The sequence below is a fragment of the Globicephala melas genome, chromosome 2 (assembly GCF_963455315.2).
Source record: "Globicephala melas chromosome 2, mGloMel1.2, whole genome shotgun sequence".
NCBI lineage: Eukaryota > Metazoa > Chordata > Mammalia > Artiodactyla > Delphinidae > Globicephala > Globicephala melas.
The window spans coordinates 169,134,958-169,156,986 of NC_083315.2; the positions used below are offsets into that span (position 1 = coordinate 169,134,958).

Sequence of the window (22,029 nt, forward strand, 5' to 3'; positions counted from 1 at the left end):
TACCGCAAAAAAATAATAATAATAAAAAATAAATAAATAAAATGTCAGCATGACTCTAAAATGGAAAGATCTCATTTGAAAGGGATAATTTAAAATAACTTTTAATAAACTGGAGAATAAAAGAGAAGAAACAGTAGAGAGAGAGTATCATAAATCACTTCATTATCAGGGAGAATACAGCAGGAGCAAGGAAACAAAAACAGAAGCGTAACACAAATGAGGTGTAAGATCAGCGTGAACGAAAGATAATGCAAGGCCTGTCAGACCCTTACTGAAGGATCCATTGACCTAAGGGGACTGAGAATTCTGTTCACAGAAGAGGCCATGAAGAAGAATAAAAAGACTGATAAAAAGTAAATGCTAAACAAACTGGACATTGTTCTATCTGGACATATGAGAGGGCAGAGAGGTGACAGCTGGGGGCATAAGAAAGCAATGAACTGGAAATCCAAATACCTGCATATTGTTGCTGCTACTTATTAGGGCAAATTACCTAAATTCTCTGGGTCTTATTCATCTACTAAACAGAGATGATAACCTTTAACCTCTCAACTGCACTGGGTAAGAGGAACTCACATATGAGAAAGTATACTGAAAACTGGATAGAATTGTAGATAACAAATATGAAAGATAATGTCATATAAATAAGTCTTCTGGTAATAATACTAATTCCTGCCACCTTCTCATAGCATTTTTACATACAACTTGCATATAACAGACTCTCACATGATAAATGTTTTCTTTCTTCCCTGAGCACATATGAAAATAACTTAAGTCTGGGAAAATGTATGTTGGTTGAGAATATTAATGTTCTGAAACTGAGAGCATCAAACAGTAGAGTGGTTTTCCAAAAAGGCCCATGGAATCACCTTTCTAGACCCCATCACCCTGAAAGTAAGAATAGATAGATGATTATTCAAAGTTGCCTTTCTACCCTATGACTGTCAAGAAGACCTCGCCAATGTACAGGTCACTCGCATGTCTGGAATGAGGAGGGGTTGAGTGAGTTCTAATGAATGAGGCTGGCGGCTGTACCTTCATCTTTCTTTGCGGGGCTCCGGACTTCACGTCCGCCTTGTTAGCCACATGTAAGTCCCCGTAGCTTGCAATGTACTGAATGAGATTCATTAATGCAGCACAAGAGTCCGAGCACGTTCTAATATGGACAACGTCACTCGAACAGTGTAATTCAAAGTGCGGCTCAGTCTGGACAGGACACGGAAAAAAGGATAAAAATGTCTACCAAAACAAGAGAAAAAAATGTTTGCATCGGTTTACATTAAATAAAATATAATATGATAATTTGTCTTGCCACAGGAAACATGCATTTATAATAACTCAATCTTAACTTTAAAATATTTTATCTATTTCTGACTAAAATTAGGTAAGCGGAAAAATAATTTTACAGTAAGTTCAGTATGTTTTTAGTCTCTTCTATAAAAAAAAAAGGGCTTAAAAAATATCCATTTATTTTAATAACTTACTTGCTCTCCATCAGAATCAGACTTCACTGCAGTTATGGTTAATTCCAAAAGCCCCATATCCATCACACGAACATAATCTAAAATTGTTTTAAGTAATTAATAAAATATCTGAGTATAACTTTCAAAAAATGCTTATCCAACAAACACCTAATAAAACTTGTGTTTCTTTAAAATTCATGGCAGGTAGTAGTACAAATACTTATAATGTAATGGAAACATAGTTTCATCCTACAAAAATCCTACAGTTCACTTTATTTTTAATTAGAAACAAAATCTGCCTTCTATTAAATAAACCAGAGTATATATAATTTGATGCATTTCACCAATGTTATTGATATTACAAACTGGTATTACAATATTCAGACTGATAAGATCCTTAGTTCACTGGCATTATTCTAGAATTAAAATGCTTAAAAATATTCAGATGCAAAAAATAAAAGAGGATTCATCTATCCCAGATTTTGTTTTTTAACTCTTACCTCTATTCAGGTTTACAGTGACAGTATTACACTTGTCAGACAGGTGTAAAGCAGCTTCATCCAAGATTATTCTGGGCAAAAAAAAGATAAAATCAAGATCTAAAAAACTAACCTTGAATATATGCTGCATGATCACTATATACTTAGCTGTACCATTCTTTCTGATATAAATATGATCAAAGTCATATGCAGTTTCTAACTTACAAATGTCACCTAACATTTCTTTGGTTTTGTAATATTTATTTATTTTTTTATCTATCTTTGGCTGTGTTGGGTCTTAGTCGCGGCACACGGGAACTGCAAAATGCGGCGTCTTTCGTTGCAGTGCGTGGGCTTCTCTCTAGTTGTGGTGTGCAGGCTCCAGAGCACGTGGGCTCTCTAGCTGTGGTGTGGGCTTAGCTGCCCCGCAGCATGTGGGATCCTAGTTCCCTGACCAGGGATTGAACCCATGTCCCCTGCATTGGAAGGCAGATTCTTAACCACTGGACCACCAGGTAAGCCCTAACATTTCTTTAAAACTCACTGTTTATGAGTACTAGAAACATTTAAATGGCATAAATGAGATTAAATCATCTGCTCGAATCAATTTTAAATTTTCAGCAATTTTAACAGATGCCCAAATTCACAAGGTTTAAATTAGGAAAATGAAGTGTATCAGGTATTATGGGAAGTTTACACATAAATGTTTTAAAAAGTTAGCCAATAATCTCAAGAATTAATTTCCTCCCTAAAAATGAAATACAGTAATGAATTGAAGAGGTGGGACGAATCATCTGAGAAAGAAAAACTGAAAACTTGAATAAAGGAACATGACTAATAGTAAAAGCATGTTGGTTTTAACAAAGATTGAGACTTTAATCAAAGGGTTGAGATAAAGCTCTGTCAGTATGTTTTGAACAGCTGCATTTAGTAGACAGAGAGGCTTAACACGGTACCTGAGAGTAGAAGATGATTTATCCAAGGCAACACTACTTGAAATGCTGAATGTTTCAACAGTAAGAACAGATCGGATTGGCAAATAAAGAGGCCTATTACCACAAAGAAACAAGAGAACATTAGTCTGCTGCAAAAGAAAAGAAACTCCCTTTAAAGAGCATTTTGAACCTTAACTCTACTGAATTACATATTTTTCCTCAAAACTTAGTACATATTTTAAAGACTAAAACTTTATTTTGCTCCATTTATGAACTAACCTATAATCAAGTGCACAGCTCCAGAGATGAACATGAAAGGTTGTAAATGAAGTTGGAGGATTGTATCCCAGAACAGGTTCATCAGCAATATTCAAGAAGTATAAAATCTATAATCACAAAAATATAAAATGCCCTGCTTTAGAAGAAAAAAAAAGTTTTGATATGATATCCTTAATACCAACATGAAATAAAATAGCTCACAAAAAAACCAACCATTTAGTGGAAAATCATAATGTTAAAAGAAAATCATCATTTGAAGGAATTCATTTCAAAAAGTATTTGCATAACTAGAATTTGAAATGAAGAGGCCCGTGTAACAACTGCAATGCTACAGAGATCTTGGAAAAATCATATCCTATGAAACTAACAAAGTATGTATAATATACTTTCAACATTACTTTGCTTGGAATAATTCTTTTGAAAAAAACAAATTTTGCCGAAGACTGTTTAAAACTCTCCATCTGGTTTTCTATAAAATCCACTGTTGGGAGAAGTTCCTGTTCCTTAATTTATACCCAAATCTGTCTGAAAACCAGTCCTTCTCACCAACATCTACTCTATATTTCTATCTAAATAAAAAAGTTAGGCTAAATCTCTCCCTTACAGCGAGCCAGTTGACTAACCATCTCTCTACCCCCCGCTCCATTCATTCTCTCTCTATATATATTTTATGTTTCAGAATGTTTCTGAAAGCATTCAAGTTTAAAATAATTTATTATTTTCCAAGCACAAAGAAAAGGTTTCTCTTTCTAAGGAAAATGAACAAGAATCATAGTGTGCTAGTTTTCATTCTCATATAAAGAAGAGTTAACTTCTTACCCAAAGTTTCCTTTGAAAAAATGTAATTAACCAAATACAGTTATTACACCGGAAATTAATTACAGAATTCCTTATAAATGCCTCAGTGTATATTGTTGGCCTAGGGGATAATTCTGAAATTACGGCACTTAAAGAATATACAGTTATAAGTGCAAGTCAACACTCATTTATTCTCCTCTATGCCAGGCACTCGATAGGTCCCTTCCCTTTAATGATAAAACATAACTTTGTCTTTGAGATGTTTAAGGACCAAACTTTAAGGTAAAAAATCAATTACATTCTGGGGTGGTGATAATGTTCTATTTCCTAACATAAGAGGTGGTATTTATATAGGAGTATTTATTTCATGAAAATTTGATGAGCACTGAATATTTATGATTTGTGAACTTTTCACTATGTGTATTATATGTTAACATAAAGTAAAAAATAAATCAATAAATATACATCACAGCTCTCTTACCTGCTCATGCCAGCTAAACCCGGAAGGAAGCATTCTGTGCTGGAGAGTGGCTCCTTTCAGTCCCACAGCAATGAGAAATTCCTACAGAGCAACACGAAGAATTATATTTATCACCTACATAACCCTCTGGCTCAAAACTTGAAAAGTTTCTAAGAAAATAAATGTGTTACATTTATGCAATCATTTTTATTAACTAGTAATCAAATCAGCAGCAAGTATTTAATGGTATAAAAGTACAAAACACACACCTTTGTATTGGACTCTGATTTATCAGACAATATTTTAACTGCAACAGAGAGCATATTCAAAGTGTCTCCTCCAACACCATCTGAAGAAGCTCGACTGAGGCCATCTTCTTCAGAGGAATAAATAGTAGGTTCTAACCAATGTGGTCGGGTTGAACTGGGCAGTCGTGTTTCTGTAGAAGGAATTGCTCCATCCACTATGCCTATATCCACAATGAGGTGACAAGATAACAAAATGATTATTTGAAATTAATTCACGAACTTCTATAACTCAAAATGAAAATCCATGTACTTCCATTGAATATAACATACCCTGGAGGCAAAATGACCAAGAACCAGCTTGACATTAATAATTCATTCTCCTCTACTAATGTTGGTATAAGTGACTATCCAAGTTAAAAAAAAAAAAATTTGAGATCTGAAATGCTAGAAAAGTTAAATTTAAATAGGAAAATCTAATAAACATTAAGAATGTGCAAGTATCTCATTTCTATTCACAAAGTAACACAAGGAATGTGCTCAAAGAAGAGCAAATTCTGTATTTGTTACCAAAAGGAAACACCACTTAAGAGAAAATAAAGAATGTAAAGTCCCATCAACTGCTCAGTGTATACTAAGATATGGTATATCCAATTCCTTGGCAATAAAAAGGAATAAAACACTGATACGTTTGGATTAACCTTGAAAACATCATGCCAAGATGCCAATCACAAAAGACCTTCTATTGTATGAAACCATGTATACGAAACAGCCAGAATATGTAGATCCATAGACACAGAGAGTAAATCAGTGGTTTCTTGAGGCCAGAGGGGACTGCAGGACTCGGGGTTTATAGCTCAAAGATGCAGACTTCTTCTGAGGGGTTGATGAAAATGCTCTAAAGTTGACTGTGATGATGGGTACACAACTCTATGGAATACTAAAAAGCACTGAAATGTGTATTTTAAATGGGTGAATTACATGGCATGTGAATTATATCTCAATATAAGTTGTTGCAAAAAAAAACATAAAGTCAACTTCTAATTTACAATAATTATTACCTTGCCAGTGGAATCAGAACACCCTACAGAAAATAATTTCTAATGTTCAGAGTTCTGTTCCCCGGGGGCAGGCTGAGCCAGGACACGCACCCAACGTTTGGGGGCTGGAGCAATACGTGGACGCCACGTCGGCCTTGTCACTGACCCCACCGGAACCCGGCCTGAGAGAAGCGTGAGTTGTGGGTGCCACATCTCGGGGCTATGGGGGTGACCGGGTAGAGAGGTGGAGCCAGCAGGGAAAATGACTTTGAGGAGGTGATGGTGAAACTGAAGTCAAGAAAATGAGGAGACAGCTTTGGGAAAAGCCAAGTAGAGACATTCCAAGTCAAGAACAGTTTGTGCCAAGGCCCTGAGAAAGCCGTGTGGATGAAAGGCTCTTGGTGCTGCAGCAAGGAGTCAGTGCTGTGGCTCTGAGGTGGGAGAGCCAACTTCAGGACACTGGTCCACAAGATGCCTCCCAGCTCCACATAATATCAAACGGAGAAAATCTCCCAGAGATCTCCATCTCAACACCAGCACCCAGCTTCACTCAACGACCAGCAAGCTACAGTGCTGGACACCCTATGCCAAACAACTAGCAAGACAGGAACAGAACCCCACCCATTAGCAGAGAGGCTGCCTAAAATCATAATAAGTCCACAGACACCCCAAAACACACCACCAGACGTAGACCTGCCCACCAAAAAGACAAGATCCAGCCTCTTCCACCAGAACACAGGCACTAGTCCCCTCCACCAGGAAGCCTACACAACCCACTGAACCAACTTTAGCCACTAGGGACAGACACCAAAAACAACGGGAACTACGAACCTGCAGCCTGCAAAAAGAAGACCCCAAACACAGTAAGATAAGCAAAATGAGAACACAGAAAAACACACAGCAGATGAAGGAACAAGGTAAAAACCCACCAGACCTAACAAATGAAGAGGAAATAGGCAGTCTACATGAAAAAGAATTCAGAATAATGATAGTAAAGATGATCCAAAATCTTGGAAATAGAATAGACAAAATGCAAGAAACAGTTAACAAGGACCTAGAAGAACTAAAGATGAAACAAGCAACGATGAACAACACAATAAATGAAATTTAAAATACTCTAGATGGGATCAATAGCAGAATAACTGAGGCAGAAGAACAGATAAGTGACCTGGAAGATAAAATAGTGGAAATAACTACTGCAGAGCAGAATAAAGAAAAAAGAATGAAAAGAACTGAGGACAGTCTCAGAGACCTCTGGGACAACATTAAATGCACCAACATTCGAATTATAGGGGTTCCAGAAGAAGAAGAAAGGGACTGAGAAAATATTTGAAGAGATTATAGTTGAAAACTTCCCTAATATGGGAAAGGAAATAGTTAATCAAGTCCAGAAAGCACAGAGAGTCCCATACAGGGTAAATCCAAGGAGAAATATGCCAAGACACATATTAATAAAAGTGTCAAAAATTAAATACACAGAAAACATATTAAAAGCAGCAAGGGAAAAACAACAAATAACACACAAGGGAATCCCCATAGGGTTAACAGCTGATCTTTCAGCAGAAACTCTGCAAGCCAGAAGGGAGTGGCAGGACATATTTAAAGTGATGAAGGAGAAAAACCTGCAACGAAGATTACTCTACCCAGCACGGATCTCATTCAGATTTGATGGAGAAATTAAAACCTTTACAGACAAGCAAAAGCGGAGGGAGTTCAGCACCACCAAACCAGCTTTACAACAAATGCTAAAGGAACTTCTATAGGCAAGAAACACAAGAGAAGGAAAGGACCTACAATAACGAACCCAAAACAATTAAGAAAATGGGAATAGGAACATACATATCGCTAATTACCTTAAATGTAAATGGATTAAATGCTCCCACCAAAAGACACAGATTGGTTGAATGGATACAAAAACAAGACCCATATATATGCTGTCTACAAGAGACCCACTTCAGACCTAGAGACACATACAGACTGAAAGTAAGGGGATAGAAAAAGATATTCCATGCAAATGGAAACCAAAAGAAAGCTGGAGTAGCAATTCACATATCAGACAAAAGAGACTTTAAAATAAAGAATACTACAAGAGACAAAGAAGGAAACTACATAATGATCAAGGGATCGATCCAAGAAGAAGATATAACAATTGTAAATATTTATGCACCCAACATAGGAGCACCTCAATGCATAAGGCAAATACTAACAGCCATAAAAGGGGAAATCGACAGTAACACAATCATAGTAGAGGACTTTAACACCCCACTTTCACCAATGGACAGGTCATCCAAAATGAAAATAAATAAGGAAACACAAGCTTTAAATGATACATTAAACAAGATGGACTTAATTGATATTTATAGGAGATTCCATCCAAAAACAACAGAATACACATTTTTCTCAAGTGCTCATGGAACATTCTCCAGGATAGGTCATATCTTGGGTCACAAATCAAGCCTTGGTAAATATAAGAAAATTGAAATTGTATCAAGTATCTTTTCCGACCACAACGCTATGAGACTAGATATCAATTACAGGAAAAGATCTGTAAAAAATACAAACACATGGAGGCTAAACAATACACTACTTAATAACGAAGTGATCACTGAAGAAATCAAAGAGGAAATCAAAAAATACCTAGAAAAAAATGACAATGGAGACACGACGACTCAAAATCTATGGGATGCAGCAAAAGCAGTTCTAAGAGGGAAGTTTATAGCAACACAACCCTACCTTAAGAAACAGGAAACATCTTGAATAAACAACCTAACCTTGCACCTAAAGCAATTAGAGAGAGAAGAACAAAAAAAATCCCAAAGTTAGCAGAAGGAAAGAAATCATAAAGATCAGATCAGAAATAAATGAAAAAGAAATGAAGGAAACGATAACAAAGATCAATAAAACTAAAAGCTGGTTCTTTGAGAAGATAAACAAAATTGATAAACCATTAGCCAGACTCATCAAGAAAAAAAGGGAGAAGACTCAAATCAATAGAATTAGAAATGAAAAAGGAGAAGTAACAACTGACACTGCAGAAATACAAAAGATCATGAGAGATTACTACAAGCAACTCTATGCCAATAAAATGGAAAACCTGGAAGAAATGGACAAATTCTTAGAAAGGCACAACCTTCCGAGACTGAATCAGAAAGAAACAGAAAATATGACCAATCACAAGCACTGAAAATGAAACTGTGATTAAAAATCTTCCAACAAACCAAAGCCCAGGACCAGATGGCTTCACAGGCGAATTCTATCAAACATTTAGAGAAGAGCTATCACCTATCCTTCTCAAACTCATCCAATATATAGCAGAGGGAGGAACACTCCCAAACTGATTCTATGAGGCCACCATCACCTTGATACCAAAACCAGACAAGGAGGTCACAAAGAAAGAAAACTACAGGCCAATATCACTGATGAACATAGATGCAAAAATCCTCAACAAAATACTAGCAAACAGAATCCAACAGCACATTAAAAGGATCATACACCATGATTAAGTGGGGTTTATTCCAGGAATGCAAGGATTCTTCAAGATATGCAAATCAATCAACATGATACACCATAGTAACAAATTGAAGGAGAAAAAACATATGATCATCTCAATAGATGCAGAGGAAGCTTTCGACAAAATTCAACACCCATTTATGATAAAAGCCCTGCAGATGGGCTTCCCTGGTGGCGCAGTGGTTGAGAGTCTGCCTGCCGGTGCAGGGGACACGGGTTCGTGCCCTGGTCCAGGAAGATCCCACATGCGTGGAGCGGCTGGGCCCGTGAGCCATGGCTGCTGAGCCTGTGCGTCCGAAGCCTGTGCTCCGCAATGGGAGAGGCCACAATAGTGAGAGGCCCGCATAATGAAAACAAACAAACAAACAAACAAACAAAAAAAACCCTGCAGAAAGTAGGCATAGAGGGAACTTTCCTCAACATAATGAAGGCCATATATGACAAACCCACAGCCAACATCATCCTCAATGGTGAAAAACTGAAAGCATTTCCACTAAGATCAGGAACAAGACAAGGTTGCCCACTCTCACAGCTCTTACTCAACATGATTTTGGAAGTTTTAGCCACAGCAATCAGAGAAGAAAAGGAAATAAAAGGAATCCAAATCGGAAAAGAAGAAGTAAAGCTGTCACTCTTTGCAGATGACATGATACTATACATAGAGAATCCTAAAGATGCTATCAGAAAACTACTAGAGCTAATCAATGAACTTGGTAAAGTAGCAGGATACAAAATTAATGCACAGAAATCTCTGGCATTCCTATACACTAATGATGAAAACTCTGAAAGTGAAATCAAGGAAACACTCCCATTTACCATTGCAACAAAAAGAATAAAATATCTAGGAATAAACCTACTTAAGGACACAAAAGACCTGTATGCAGAAAATTATAAGACACTGATGAAAGAAATTAAAGATGATACAAATAGATGGAGAGATATACCATGTTCTTGGATTGGAAGAATCAACATTGTGAAAATGACTCTAGTACCCAAAGCAATCTACAGATTCAATGCGATCCCTATCAAACTACCACTGGCATTTTTCACAGAACTAGAACAAAAAATTTCACAATTGGTATGGAAATACAGAAGACCCCGAATAGCCAAAGCAATCTTGAGAACAAAAAACGGAGCTGGAGTAATCAGGCTCCCTGACTTCAGATTATACTACAAAGCTACAGTAATCAAGACAGTATGGCACTGGCACAAAAACAGAAAGACAGATCAATGGAATAGGATAGAAAGCCCAGAGATAAACCCACGCACATATGGTCACCTTATCTTTGATAAAGGAGGCAGGAATGTACAGTGAAGAAAGGACAGCCTCTTCAATAAGTGGTGCTGGGAAAACTGGACAGGTACATATAAAAGTATGAGATTAGATCACTCCCTAACACAAAAATAAGCTCAAAATGGATTAAAGACCTAAATGTAAGGCCAGAAACTATCAAACTCTTAGAGGAAAACACAGGCAGAACACTCTATGACATAAATCACGGCAAGATCCTTTTTGACCCACCTCCTAGAAAAACGGAAATAAAAACAAAAATAAACAAATGGGATCTAATGAAACCCCAAAGCTTTTGCACAGCAAAGGAAACCATAAACAAGACCAAAAGACAACCCTCAGAATGGGAGAAAATATTTGCAAATGAAGCAACTGACAAAGGATTAATCTCCAAAATTTACAAGCAGCTCATGCAGCTCAATAACAAAAAAAACAAACAACCGAATCTTAAAATGGGCAGAAGACCTAAATAGACATTTCTCCAAAGAAGATATACAGACTGCCAACAAACACATGAAAGAATGCTCAACATCACTAATCATTAGAGAAATGCAAATCAAAACTACAATGAGATATCATCTCACACCAGTCAGAATGGCCATCATCAAAAAATCTACAAACAATAAATGCTGGAGAGGGTGTGGAGAAAAGGGAACACTCTTGCACTGCTGGTGGGAATGTGAATTGGTACAGCCACTATGGAGAAGAGTATGGAGGTTTCTTAAAAAACTACAAATAGAACTACCATATGACCCAGCAATCCCACTACTGGGCATATACCCTGAGAAAACCATAATTCAAAAAGAGTCATGTACCAAAATGTTCATTGCAGCTCTATTTACAATAGCCAGGACATGGAAGCCACCTAAGTGTCCATCGACAGATAAATGGATAAAGAAGATGTGGCACATATATACAATGGAATATTACTCAGCCATAAAAAGAAACGAAATTGAGTTATTTGTAATGAGGTGGATGGACCTAGAGTCTGTCATACAGAGTGAAGTAAGTCAGAAAGAGAAAGACAAATACTGTATGCTAACACATATATATGGAATTTAAGAAAAAAAAATGTCATGAAGAACCTAGGGGTAAGACAGGAATAAAGAGAGAGACCTACTACAGAATGGACTTGAAGATATGGGGAGGGGGAAGGGTAAGCTGTGACAAAGTGAGAGTGTGTCATGGACATATATACACTACCAAAATAGATAGCTAGTGAGAAGCAACCGCATAGCACAGGGAGATCAGCTCAGTGCTTTGTGACCACCTAGAGGGGTGGGATAGGGAGGGCGGGAGGGAGGGAGACGCAAGAGGGAAGAGATAGGGGAACATATGTATATGTATAGCTGATTCACTTTGTTATAAAGCAGAAACTAACACACCATTGTAAAGCAATTATACTCCGATAAAGATGTAAAAAAAAAAAAAGAATTGTGTTCTCAGTAGATTTTCTTTATTAAGCAAAATTTAAACATGTCTAACCAGAAGTGAACAACACACATATTTAACATTTGTCCTACCTTTGTGATAGAGACTGAAACTGCTACAATGAAGGCAGATATAGTGCTTGTCATCAAAACCTTCATATTTTGTCACACAAAATAACGAACCACTGTTGAATTCTAACCAGAATTCACCATGCTTGTTTTCCAACAGATCTCCATTATCTTGCTAATAAGAAGATCAGAAAAAACAGAGAAGTCATTAATTAAAAACAGAAAAGTAAGAACGACCCTTGAGATGCTCCTCCTTGATTCAGGTTAGGAGGATCTCCCACACTGCAGCAAAGCGGTCTGATTCTTGAACCATCCAACATGGTGGTATTAAGAACTGCATAATTAAACACTAGGCCGGGCCTCTTCTGCCAAATGAACCTTGGTACTTCATCACCCTTTGGAATAGATAAATTACTGTTACCACCGCAGGAGTGGGACCAGCACGTTTTCCAAAAGAAGGTCCGTGTAATGTTTGTCTTTTGATCTGCAACGAAAGCTAAATTTCCCAAGCTGCTGTCATCGTGGTGTGCCTCAGAAAACTGACCTTCATCATCAGTCACTGAAACAACCTCGAACTACCTCAACTATTGAATGTGTATATCATGCTAGATTTATAATAAGATGCACTTGAAAAATCACTTTGGATTTGTAAATCCTTACCTTGACATCTGTAAACACTGCCATTAATCCATGATTAATGCTCAGAAGAACTGAGAGAAAACTCTGCGAGTTCTTGTTCTGAGAGTCTAGTTTTTTCTTCCTACGAGAACGATAATTGGGATCAACAGTGGAAAAATACTGCAAAGTCTCCTCCTCAGATCCACTTTCCTCATCTATGAGAAATAAATTGCACAATTACAGCTGTTCTAACAGCTTATTAACACAAAACAGCATTCAACCTTGAACGTTATCACAAGAATATTTACTTATTTTACAACCTGTTTATTTTTACAAAGAATCTGGTATAAAAATGTACTGTCTTTCTCTTTACCACTGAACTTCAGACAATGAATATACTATAAAATAACACTTAATTAATAACCCTTAAAAAATAGCTAGAAGTGGGGAAATACTGTAAATTACTAAAAGATATTATAAAATATAGTTATAAATGGAAAACGCCAAAGAAACATTTTTAAATCCATCAATTTGAAAGGTTACTACTTTGTTTATTGATAAACCAAGCATTTTAATTCAGAAGAAATTTAAAATATATTACCATAGTGAACTGTAGATTTCAATGGACTAAAACTATCTTTGTTGAAGGTATTAATCAGTTGACTGGCTACTGAAAGCCCAATACCATATGAAATATTTTCAAATGTCTCTACTGGTGAAGGAGCTGTTGGTTCCCAGAGCAGCAAATCATTAAAGATCCTATAAAGACAAAAGTTGAAAAATAAATACATAACTCCTACTTCAACTGAAGGCAAACTAAAGAATATCCCTTTAAGAAATCACATGAATAATAAATTTTCCAAATGGTGAAATGTAATTTCTTTCAATGGAAAAATAACTGCTATGGCTATCAGGGCAGTGAGAAAGGAATCTGGACAATTAGATACCTAATTAGATATCCTCCTAGTTTCACCAGTGTTATATGCATCAAATTACATACATCTAAATGCACTTAAAGGACGAGGTTTATTAAAAATAAAACCCATAAAGAACAAAAGGACTCTTCACGTATATGAGAACACTCTATAAACTATAATAGCTTATGCACTGTCTCATTTGACTCCCCTCAATCCTCTGGGGAAGCCAAGGCAGAATTATTATTCTCACTTTACACTTGGAAGAAACTGCATCATAAAGGTTAAGTGACCCGCCCAAGGTCACACAGCTAATTAGTGGGAGAAGTGGAACCAGAGCCCAGATTATGTCCAGCTCCCAATTCAGTTCTCTTCCATTACTCACTTTCCCTAGGGATATCTGCTTTTTCTTTCTTCCACAGAAAGCACAGCTTCGCTGGGAAGCTTGCATGAGATAAAGAAGCATACAGAACAGGAAATAAAGAGAGGAAACCCTTCTAACTAACGGAACAGACAAACAGCCAAGTCAATACTGGTGACCACTGGGGTGATACATGTCAAGCTAGGCCACCACCGCATCCTATTTTTTCAAAGAAATATTTGTCCCTTCTCAGATACCACCACCCCCACCACTCACCTCTATGTTATCATGAAAACTGAGACTTTACAATGTTCTCTACAAAGATCTTTGTTAGGCTTGGACCCATAGCATATCCTTCACATGCATAATGCAATCACTGCACCTATAACACTACTCCATTTTCTTGTTTCCCTTTCCTAGACTAAGACTTGTGTCTTAGTCATCTTTATATGTGCCTAGCACAGTGGCTGTCACACAGCAGGCTCTGAGGGTTTGAAGAAAGGACCAGTGGATGACTCACATGGAAGGACTGCCAAAAGCACAGACTCGTCATAAAGCCTAGTGTGAACACCAATCAAGGTGCCAAGCGATGATGTAGCCCTGGCCCCTTCCTGTGAGAAGCCACTTGTCTAGGAACTTCCCGGGCCAATTCCTGAGCTTCTGAGGGCCTAGAAAGTATAAACGAGGACTGAGTACTGTCACTCTCAGTAGATTGTAATCCCCACCCAAAAGGTCTCTTTTTGGAAGCATCACTGGATGAACAATACCAGGGACACAGGGCAGACGCATGTCTCGCCTCAGACACACTGACAGCGATGCCCAGAACTGTGCGGTACTCATTTGGCTCGCTGCCTCTTGGGTGTATCACTCACAGAACAAAGAAACAAGAGTCTAGGACTTCCCTGGTGGCGCAGTGGTTAAGAATCCGCCTGCCAATACAGGGGACAAGTTCAAGCCCTGGTCTGGGAAGATCCCACAGGCCGCGGAGCAATTAAGCCCACGAGCCACAACTACTGAGCCCGCGTGCCTAGAGCCCATGCTCTGCAACAAGAGAAGCCACTGCAATGAGAAGCCCAAGCTCCACAACGAAGAGTAGCCCCCGCTCGCCACAACTAGAAAACGCCCGCGCACAGCAACGAAGACCCAACACAGCCAAAAATAAATAAATTTATTGAAAAAAAAGAAACAAGAGTCTAAATTCAGATCTTAGTCTAAATTCCTATATGAATAAATAGTGAAAGTATAAAATGAAGAATTTTCTCAGGAAATTTTTCTTTACCTTATTCCCTCCAACCATTCTCTTATCTTCACAGGTTAAAGAGAAACTATTACTTTAAATAAAACCTGGAGTTCGTGGTATATGACCTGCAAATATGTTTCATATGATTTTACTATTTTTCCTTATTTACATTTTGGTCTAAACACGGTCTTGATACCATAATACTATAAAACACTGAATGACGTTTCTAATATCAAGAAAAAAAAACACTTAAGATGTTTAAGGACACATCACCACGATTCTGTGCCGATGAGCTTGAAACATTATAGAAGCTCAAAGATATCTGATTTAATAAAACCAGGTAGAATATTTTTTATATTCTATTCTAAAGGATTTTTGACATAGAAAAAAAATCTACCTGTACCTGAGACTATCTTTCTGAAAAGAGCCAGTTGATGAAGAAATAAACCAATATTTCAAATGTATGAAGTAAAGGCAGAATTGGTTATAATTCCTGCTCAGAAAGATACTTGTAAATTTTATGTATAATAAAGGGTATTATTAAGACATTTAGCAAAACATGAATGGGGTCTGAGGATTAGATGCTAATGTATAATATTAATTTTCTTGTTTTAATGGCTGAATTATGGTCATATATAAGAATGTCCGTGTTTGTGAGAAATACACATTCAACTGCTCAAAGCTGAAGGGACATCAAGTCAGCAGCTTACTCTCAAATGGTTCAGGGAAAAAACATTCTTTGTACTGTACTTGCAACTTACCTATAAGTCTGAGAATGTCTGAAAATTAAAAGAAAAAGTATGTATATGTATATATAGACCAAGCCAAACAGAGGGCAAAGAATTCACATGCTAACTTAGATATATGATTTATATGACCCACAGCTGGGGAACACTGCGGTATTTATATAAGTCTAGGGGCCTGAGACACAGAGCAGTGGGCAGGGTAAGAGAGAACAGAAACTCTCGTGAGCAACACCCCTGAACCAGCTCCCCAGATGAGCAGATGCTCTCCAGTTCCCTGATTTAAGCTACCCTGCCTGCCATACTGACTGATGTCCCCCACATGCCACCTGCTTGCTGCTGGTAGACAACTCCCTAGCCCCCCTGAGAACTTCTGCACCCACCAGCTGAATTATACGTTTTGTATAGTCACCACGGGTAAATCGTGCTTGGCCCCAAATCTGCTCATCCCAGCTGTATGTTATTGTAAGCATAGTTTAATTCAATCTTGTGCTAACTGATGACTTTTAAGTATATACACTGAAGTGAGAAAAAAATCTTAAAAACCTGGAAGGATTCTGCACTCAGACTGCTTTGAAACTATTTTTTCACTCCACTTCAAAGAAACTGAAACTGAGAATTGCAGACAAAGCCTTCTGGGTATACATTAAGCAAAAATTCTAACCAGTGGCTTGTAATCAAAAAAAGGCCCTGTCCTATATTTTAAAAAGAAGTGGTAAATGAACATATATTCATTCATAAATGGAACGTTTAAGGTATGTTTTACTATTCTGATGTTGCAATCTAACCAACAGCCACCTGTTCAATCAATGCATAAGGAGAAAGAAATGGACGAAGCCCTTCTGACCTCTGGGATGGACCTTGAACTAGTTGTTTCATTTTGCTCAGTCTTAGCCTTGCACATTCGTTAGCTCTTGGTAGATATCCCTCAACTATAAAATAAGGAGAGCAGTCTAGAGATCAGTGGTTTCCTGTATAAATCCGAATCCTATTTGGTACCAAGTAAATCTACAGCAGGAACAACGGTCTGCAGTTTCTGAAGATTAACAAAAATTTCGATGACTTGTCTACAAGTGGGAAGCTAGCAATAACAGACACTAAGGACGTGTCTTTTTCCAGAAACCCACATGACCACCTTTCAGCTATGCCAGAGTGGGTAGGAATGATAACATTCTTACCTACTATTCGCCAGGCACTGTTCTCAGAACTTTCCCAAAGGTTGTATCATTTAATGCTCCAAACAACCCACTGAGGCCTGTACAAGTATCATCTCCAATTTATATGTGAGGACATGGAGCTCACGGGGACTAGGTAAATCGTCCAAGATCTTCAGAGTCTATGACCTTTCTACTCTAGAATGCCATTTATTTCAACATATTTTCTTGGTATATATGTTTAAGGGTATTTAAATGTAATAAATTTAAGTTTTTATAGACAAGTTTATAAGATAGAGTTTCTAATTCTAACAAGATGCTTTTTTTTTACACTCTGAGAAGGGATGCTCCTTGTACAAAGACTCTAGGACTCTGACTTTACACCAGTATCTCTTGGCCCTCTATACAAGTATATCCCAACTCTTTTCATGTCATTATACACAAAGAGATACTTTCTCAGTACTCTGTGGTAAGGTGACAGAGGGCAACCAGCCAACCTAGGATGGAGGGAATACATCTCACACACAAGAAACCCAGTTACCAGACACACTGGTTAGGAAAATCTGCTATGACAATAGCTCATCATAACGGTAATAGGTCTATAATCAACACCATACAAAGTACACTGAAATAGTTGGTAATATTAAAACAAGGAAAGAAAAGGAGGAAGAGGGAAAACAAGGAGATAGGACAGTAGAGAGGCAGTTAGACAGGAAAGTTCAATCCCAAAGATTCAACTAAATGAGTTTAAACTCACCTATTATAAAGCTTCTCATAAAAGCTTTTATTAGGTAGTGTTATATGAATATTGGGTAATGTAAGTTCCAGCACATAGTGAGAATTGCTGATTGCTTTATCTTGAAACTCTGTCATTTCTACAGGGTCTCCTGGCATCACCATCTAAAACATAACAGTTTAGTGCAAAAAAAAGAAGAAAAAAAGCATCAAATAACCATTTTATATTTAAAATAGTAGTAGCATCTTCTTACCCGACCCATACGACTTGTATGTGGGCAAATAAATAAGCATGTAACTTTTAACCAAGGGAAAAAAATAGATATTATTCAATCTTGGAGCTAAAAATATGGCAAAAAACAGTATACAAAGTATGTTTTTAAAGAGAAAGCATTAAGAGCTATCTGATAGAGGGTAACTCCTTTGTTGCTTGCTCACACTGTTACTTTACCTGTTCATTTTCAAACATCACCCTACGAGAAGAGAAGGGAGACGGGGCTGGTCTTCTCAGATCACAAACGTCTTTCAGGGAATGAGCGCCTCCTTCCTCTTCTTCCTGGTAGTGGCCATCACTCTCTTCTGCTTCCTCAGCTGCTATTCTCTCCAAAATGGAATGCATGGCTGGTGGGTTTACTTTCAGTACAATTCTGATAGCAAAGACAATTTTAAAAATCAAGACCTAAGTGTAAACTGCAAAACTAACTTGTATACAAACTAATACAGGGCTTCCCTGGTGGCACAGTGGTTACAGGGCTTCCCTGGTGGCACAGTGGTTGAGAGTCCGCCTGCCGATGCAGGGGACACGGGTTCGTGCCCCGGTCCGGGAAGATCCCACATACCGCGGAGCGGCTGGGCCCGTGAGCCATGGCCGCTGAGCCTGCGTGTCTGGAGCCTGTGCTCCGCAACGGGAGAGGCCACAACAGTGAGAGGCCCACCTACCGCAAAAACAAACTAATAGAAAGCCCGCTGATTAAATCATTACTGATAGGCGTCAACTTCTCTACAAAGTCTAATTATATCTAACGCAACCCACTCCTGAGCATGCTGTAAACTTAAAAGTGTGGAATTGATGAAACAAGCAAATAAAAGAAGGGCATTAACATTTTATACTTGGATAACTGGAAAATCTGATCTTTTGAGAACAAAAGGGCTATTTTAAAATTTCATTACCAAACTTACTTACAAAACAGAAACAGACTCACAGATGTAGAAAACAAATTTATGGTTACCAAAGGGGTAAGGGGGTGGGGGAGAGATAAATAAGGAGTAGCAGATATACACTACTATATATAAAGTAGACAAACAACAAGATCCTACTGTATAGCAAAGGCAACTATATTCAATATCCTGTAATAAACCATAATGGAAAAGAATATGATAAAGAATATGTGTGTCTGTGTGTGTGTATGTGTAATATATATATATACATATATACATATACACATACATATATATATCTGAATCACTTTGCCATATACCAGAAACATAGTATTGTAAATCAACTATACATCAGTTAAACAACATTTTTTTTGTAATTTCATTAACAGCGAGCAAGTTTTACCTAAGAATTCTATTTATTATCATTAAACCAAATCCTTCTACATTCCAGCTGTTCGGCTTATGAAATACTTGCATACCTAAGAAACCTCATGCTATATAAATTGTCCAAATGGAAGAAGGAGAGTTTGATTAGAGAATATTTTCAGAACTGCAACAACAAAGTAATCTTTTCCTTCAGGAATTTCAATAATAAAAGACTTGTGTTATTGGTGGTGTTTTGTAGCTACAAACTCAAAATATCAAGAGCTAAGAGCCTTTGATGACATTAGCTTCTGCCCCAGACTAATGCCAGCCCTTTCCTAATTCTCTGCAGCATGTCACTAGCACAAGGCTTTGTAGCCTCCTTTTCATCCCACCAGCCTGCCGTCATGATGAGACATGGCACGCTCAAACAAAACAGCTGTGTAGCATCTATAATAGCTTTCTTTTTCCTAAGAAGGTATTGCCAGTTGGTTCTAGTTATAAACTAAAACAACTGTTTCCTAATTTACAGATATCCTAATGTAAACTGTGCTTTCAAATTACTTAATTGAAGTAGATTCGTTTCTTATGATGAAAACTCCTGCTCATGATCAGCTGTGCGCCGACCAGGCCTGTCCTAGGAGTCTGATAGGTCTGACACATAGGGTACGGGGGTGTAAAAGAAGGCAGGTAGAAAGTGGCACAAGAAAGATCACTTTAATTCTTAAGAGAGGATTCATGAACTCAGTTTTCAATATAATAAAGGATCATTATTTTGGGTAAACTAAGTTCTTTTAAATGTAATCCAAGGGACTTCCCTGGTGGCGCAGTGGTTAAGAATTTGTCTGACAATGCAGGGGACATGGGTTCAGAGCCCTGGTCTGGTAAGATCCCACATGCCGTGGAGCAACTAAGCCCGTGTGCCACAACTACTGAGCCTGTGCTCTGGAGACCGCGAGCTACAACTACTGAGCCCACGTGCCGCAACTAATGAAGGCCACGCGCTACAGCCCGTGCTCCACAACAAGAGAAGCCACCGCAATGAGAAGCCTGTGCACCGCAACAAAGAGTAGCCCTCGCTCGCCGCATCTAGAGAAAGGCCGCGCACAGCAACAAAAACCCAACGCAGCCAAAAAACAAATAAATTTTTAAAAAGAGAAAAAAAAAAATGTAATCCAAGCCCACTATCAGGCTAATTTAAAGAATGATTTCTCCTGCCCAAGAAATCCTGAAGCAGTGGTTCTCTAAATCCAACTGCACATTGGTATCACCTACTGTAGTTTCATTTTTTTAATTGCAGTATAGTTGATTTACAATGTTGTGTTAATTTACAGCAAAGTGATTCAGTTATACATATACATGTATATATATATATTCTTGTTCATATTCTTTTCCACTATGGTTTATCACAGGATATTGAATATAGTTCCCTGTGCTATACAGTAGGCCCTTGTTGCTTATTCATTCTATATATAATAGTTTGCATCCGCTAATCCCAAACTCCCATTCCATCCCTCCCCCATCCCACCTCCCCCTTATCAACCACAAGTCTGTTCTCTATGTCAGTGAGTCTATTTCTGTTTCCTAGTTAAGTTCATTTGTGTCATATTTTAGATTCCACATATAAATGATATCATTGGTATGTCCTTCTCTTTCTGACTCACTTCACTTAGTATGATAATCTCTAGTTCCTTCCATGTTGCTGCAAATGGCATTATTTCATTCTTTATTATGGCTGGGAAGTATTCCATCGTATATATGCTCCACATCTTCTTTATCCATTCATCTGTCAGTGTACATTGAGGTTGTTTCCATGGCTATTGTGAATAGTGCTGCTATGAACATATCACCTGGTGTATTTTTAAACTATACTGATGCCCAGGTTCTATCTCAGAATCTCAACGTGGGGCACAAGAATCAGTGTTTTGTAAAAGCTCCCCAGATTTGAAAATACTTTCCTAAAACAATCACTGACTATAAAGTTCATCTGATAATTAACCAAATGGTGCTGTATGATACCTCTTGTACTAAAGCCCTTTTCAAAAATGAACTGCTTTTAGAATGGTTATGATTCTTTTGTCCATCTAATTAGGCTAAGTAACTTGAGGCCGGAGAACACATTTTACATGTCCATCTCTGTCAGTATCTCACAGGCACCTCTGATAAAGTAGTACATATTTTTTATTTAATTTTTCCATCTTCCTCAGGGTTTTCTCATCAAGGCTGGATATTTTTAGCTTAAATTTAATAGCCAAAATGTCAGTCAAAAAAGCTATAGCAACTTGTTTCTGAAAGGAAAGTCTCATTAAATGTATGTATCATGTCCATTTGCTTACTCACCGCGGCCAGTCAAAGTCATCTGATGACGCTGTGTCTCCATCTCCTCCACTAGTCACGTGGAAAAAGTTAATGGATGGTTCTCCTTTACCCTCCTGGAATGACCCTAATAAAACAAGACTGATTCATGGAGATGCATTTCTTCTCCAATACTAAGAGAAAAGATACTTTCCTCCTTCGAGGAGCAAAGATCCTCTAAATCAGGGACATAATGCAGTGTTAAGTTCTACAACATTTATTCATTTATTCCTGCTGCACGTGTACATGTGGGGAGACAGGATAAGCAGATAAATTAAATTAAATGCTGTTTTCTGCTCAAACTCAAATTCTTAGGTATGAATGTTTAACGTGTAAGGTGCATAATCATAACATATTAAATATAAGGGACTTCCCTGGCAGTCCAGTGG

At 37.7% G+C, this 22,029-nt stretch overlaps 1 protein-coding gene across 2 annotated transcripts in view; it reads right to left on the reverse strand.

Annotated features, from left to right (window-relative positions):
• Positions 1-22,029, reverse strand: part of ATG2B (autophagy related 2B) — a 78,220-nt gene that overhangs the window by 28,923 nt on the left and 27,268 nt on the right. For both annotated transcript variants that reach the window (XM_060295254.1, XM_030883440.2), the window contains exons 16-28: positions 21,626-21,728; positions 18,216-18,411; positions 17,787-17,929; positions 13,219-13,376; positions 12,660-12,832; positions 12,024-12,174; positions 4,684-4,883; positions 4,436-4,516; positions 3,157-3,263; positions 2,899-2,991; positions 1,964-2,034; positions 1,485-1,561; positions 1,036-1,206 (exon numbers count right to left, since the gene is read on the reverse strand). In XM_060295254.1, the coding sequence (XP_060151237.1) occupies positions 1,036-1,206; positions 1,485-1,561; positions 1,964-2,034; positions 2,899-2,991; positions 3,157-3,263; positions 4,436-4,516; positions 4,684-4,883; positions 12,024-12,174; positions 12,660-12,832; positions 13,219-13,376; positions 17,787-17,929; positions 18,216-18,411; positions 21,626-21,728 (1,724 nt within the window). The remainder of the gene's footprint in view (positions 1-1,035; positions 1,207-1,484; positions 1,562-1,963; positions 2,035-2,898; positions 2,992-3,156; positions 3,264-4,435; positions 4,517-4,683; positions 4,884-12,023; positions 12,175-12,659; positions 12,833-13,218; positions 13,377-17,786; positions 17,930-18,215; positions 18,412-21,625; positions 21,729-22,029) is intronic.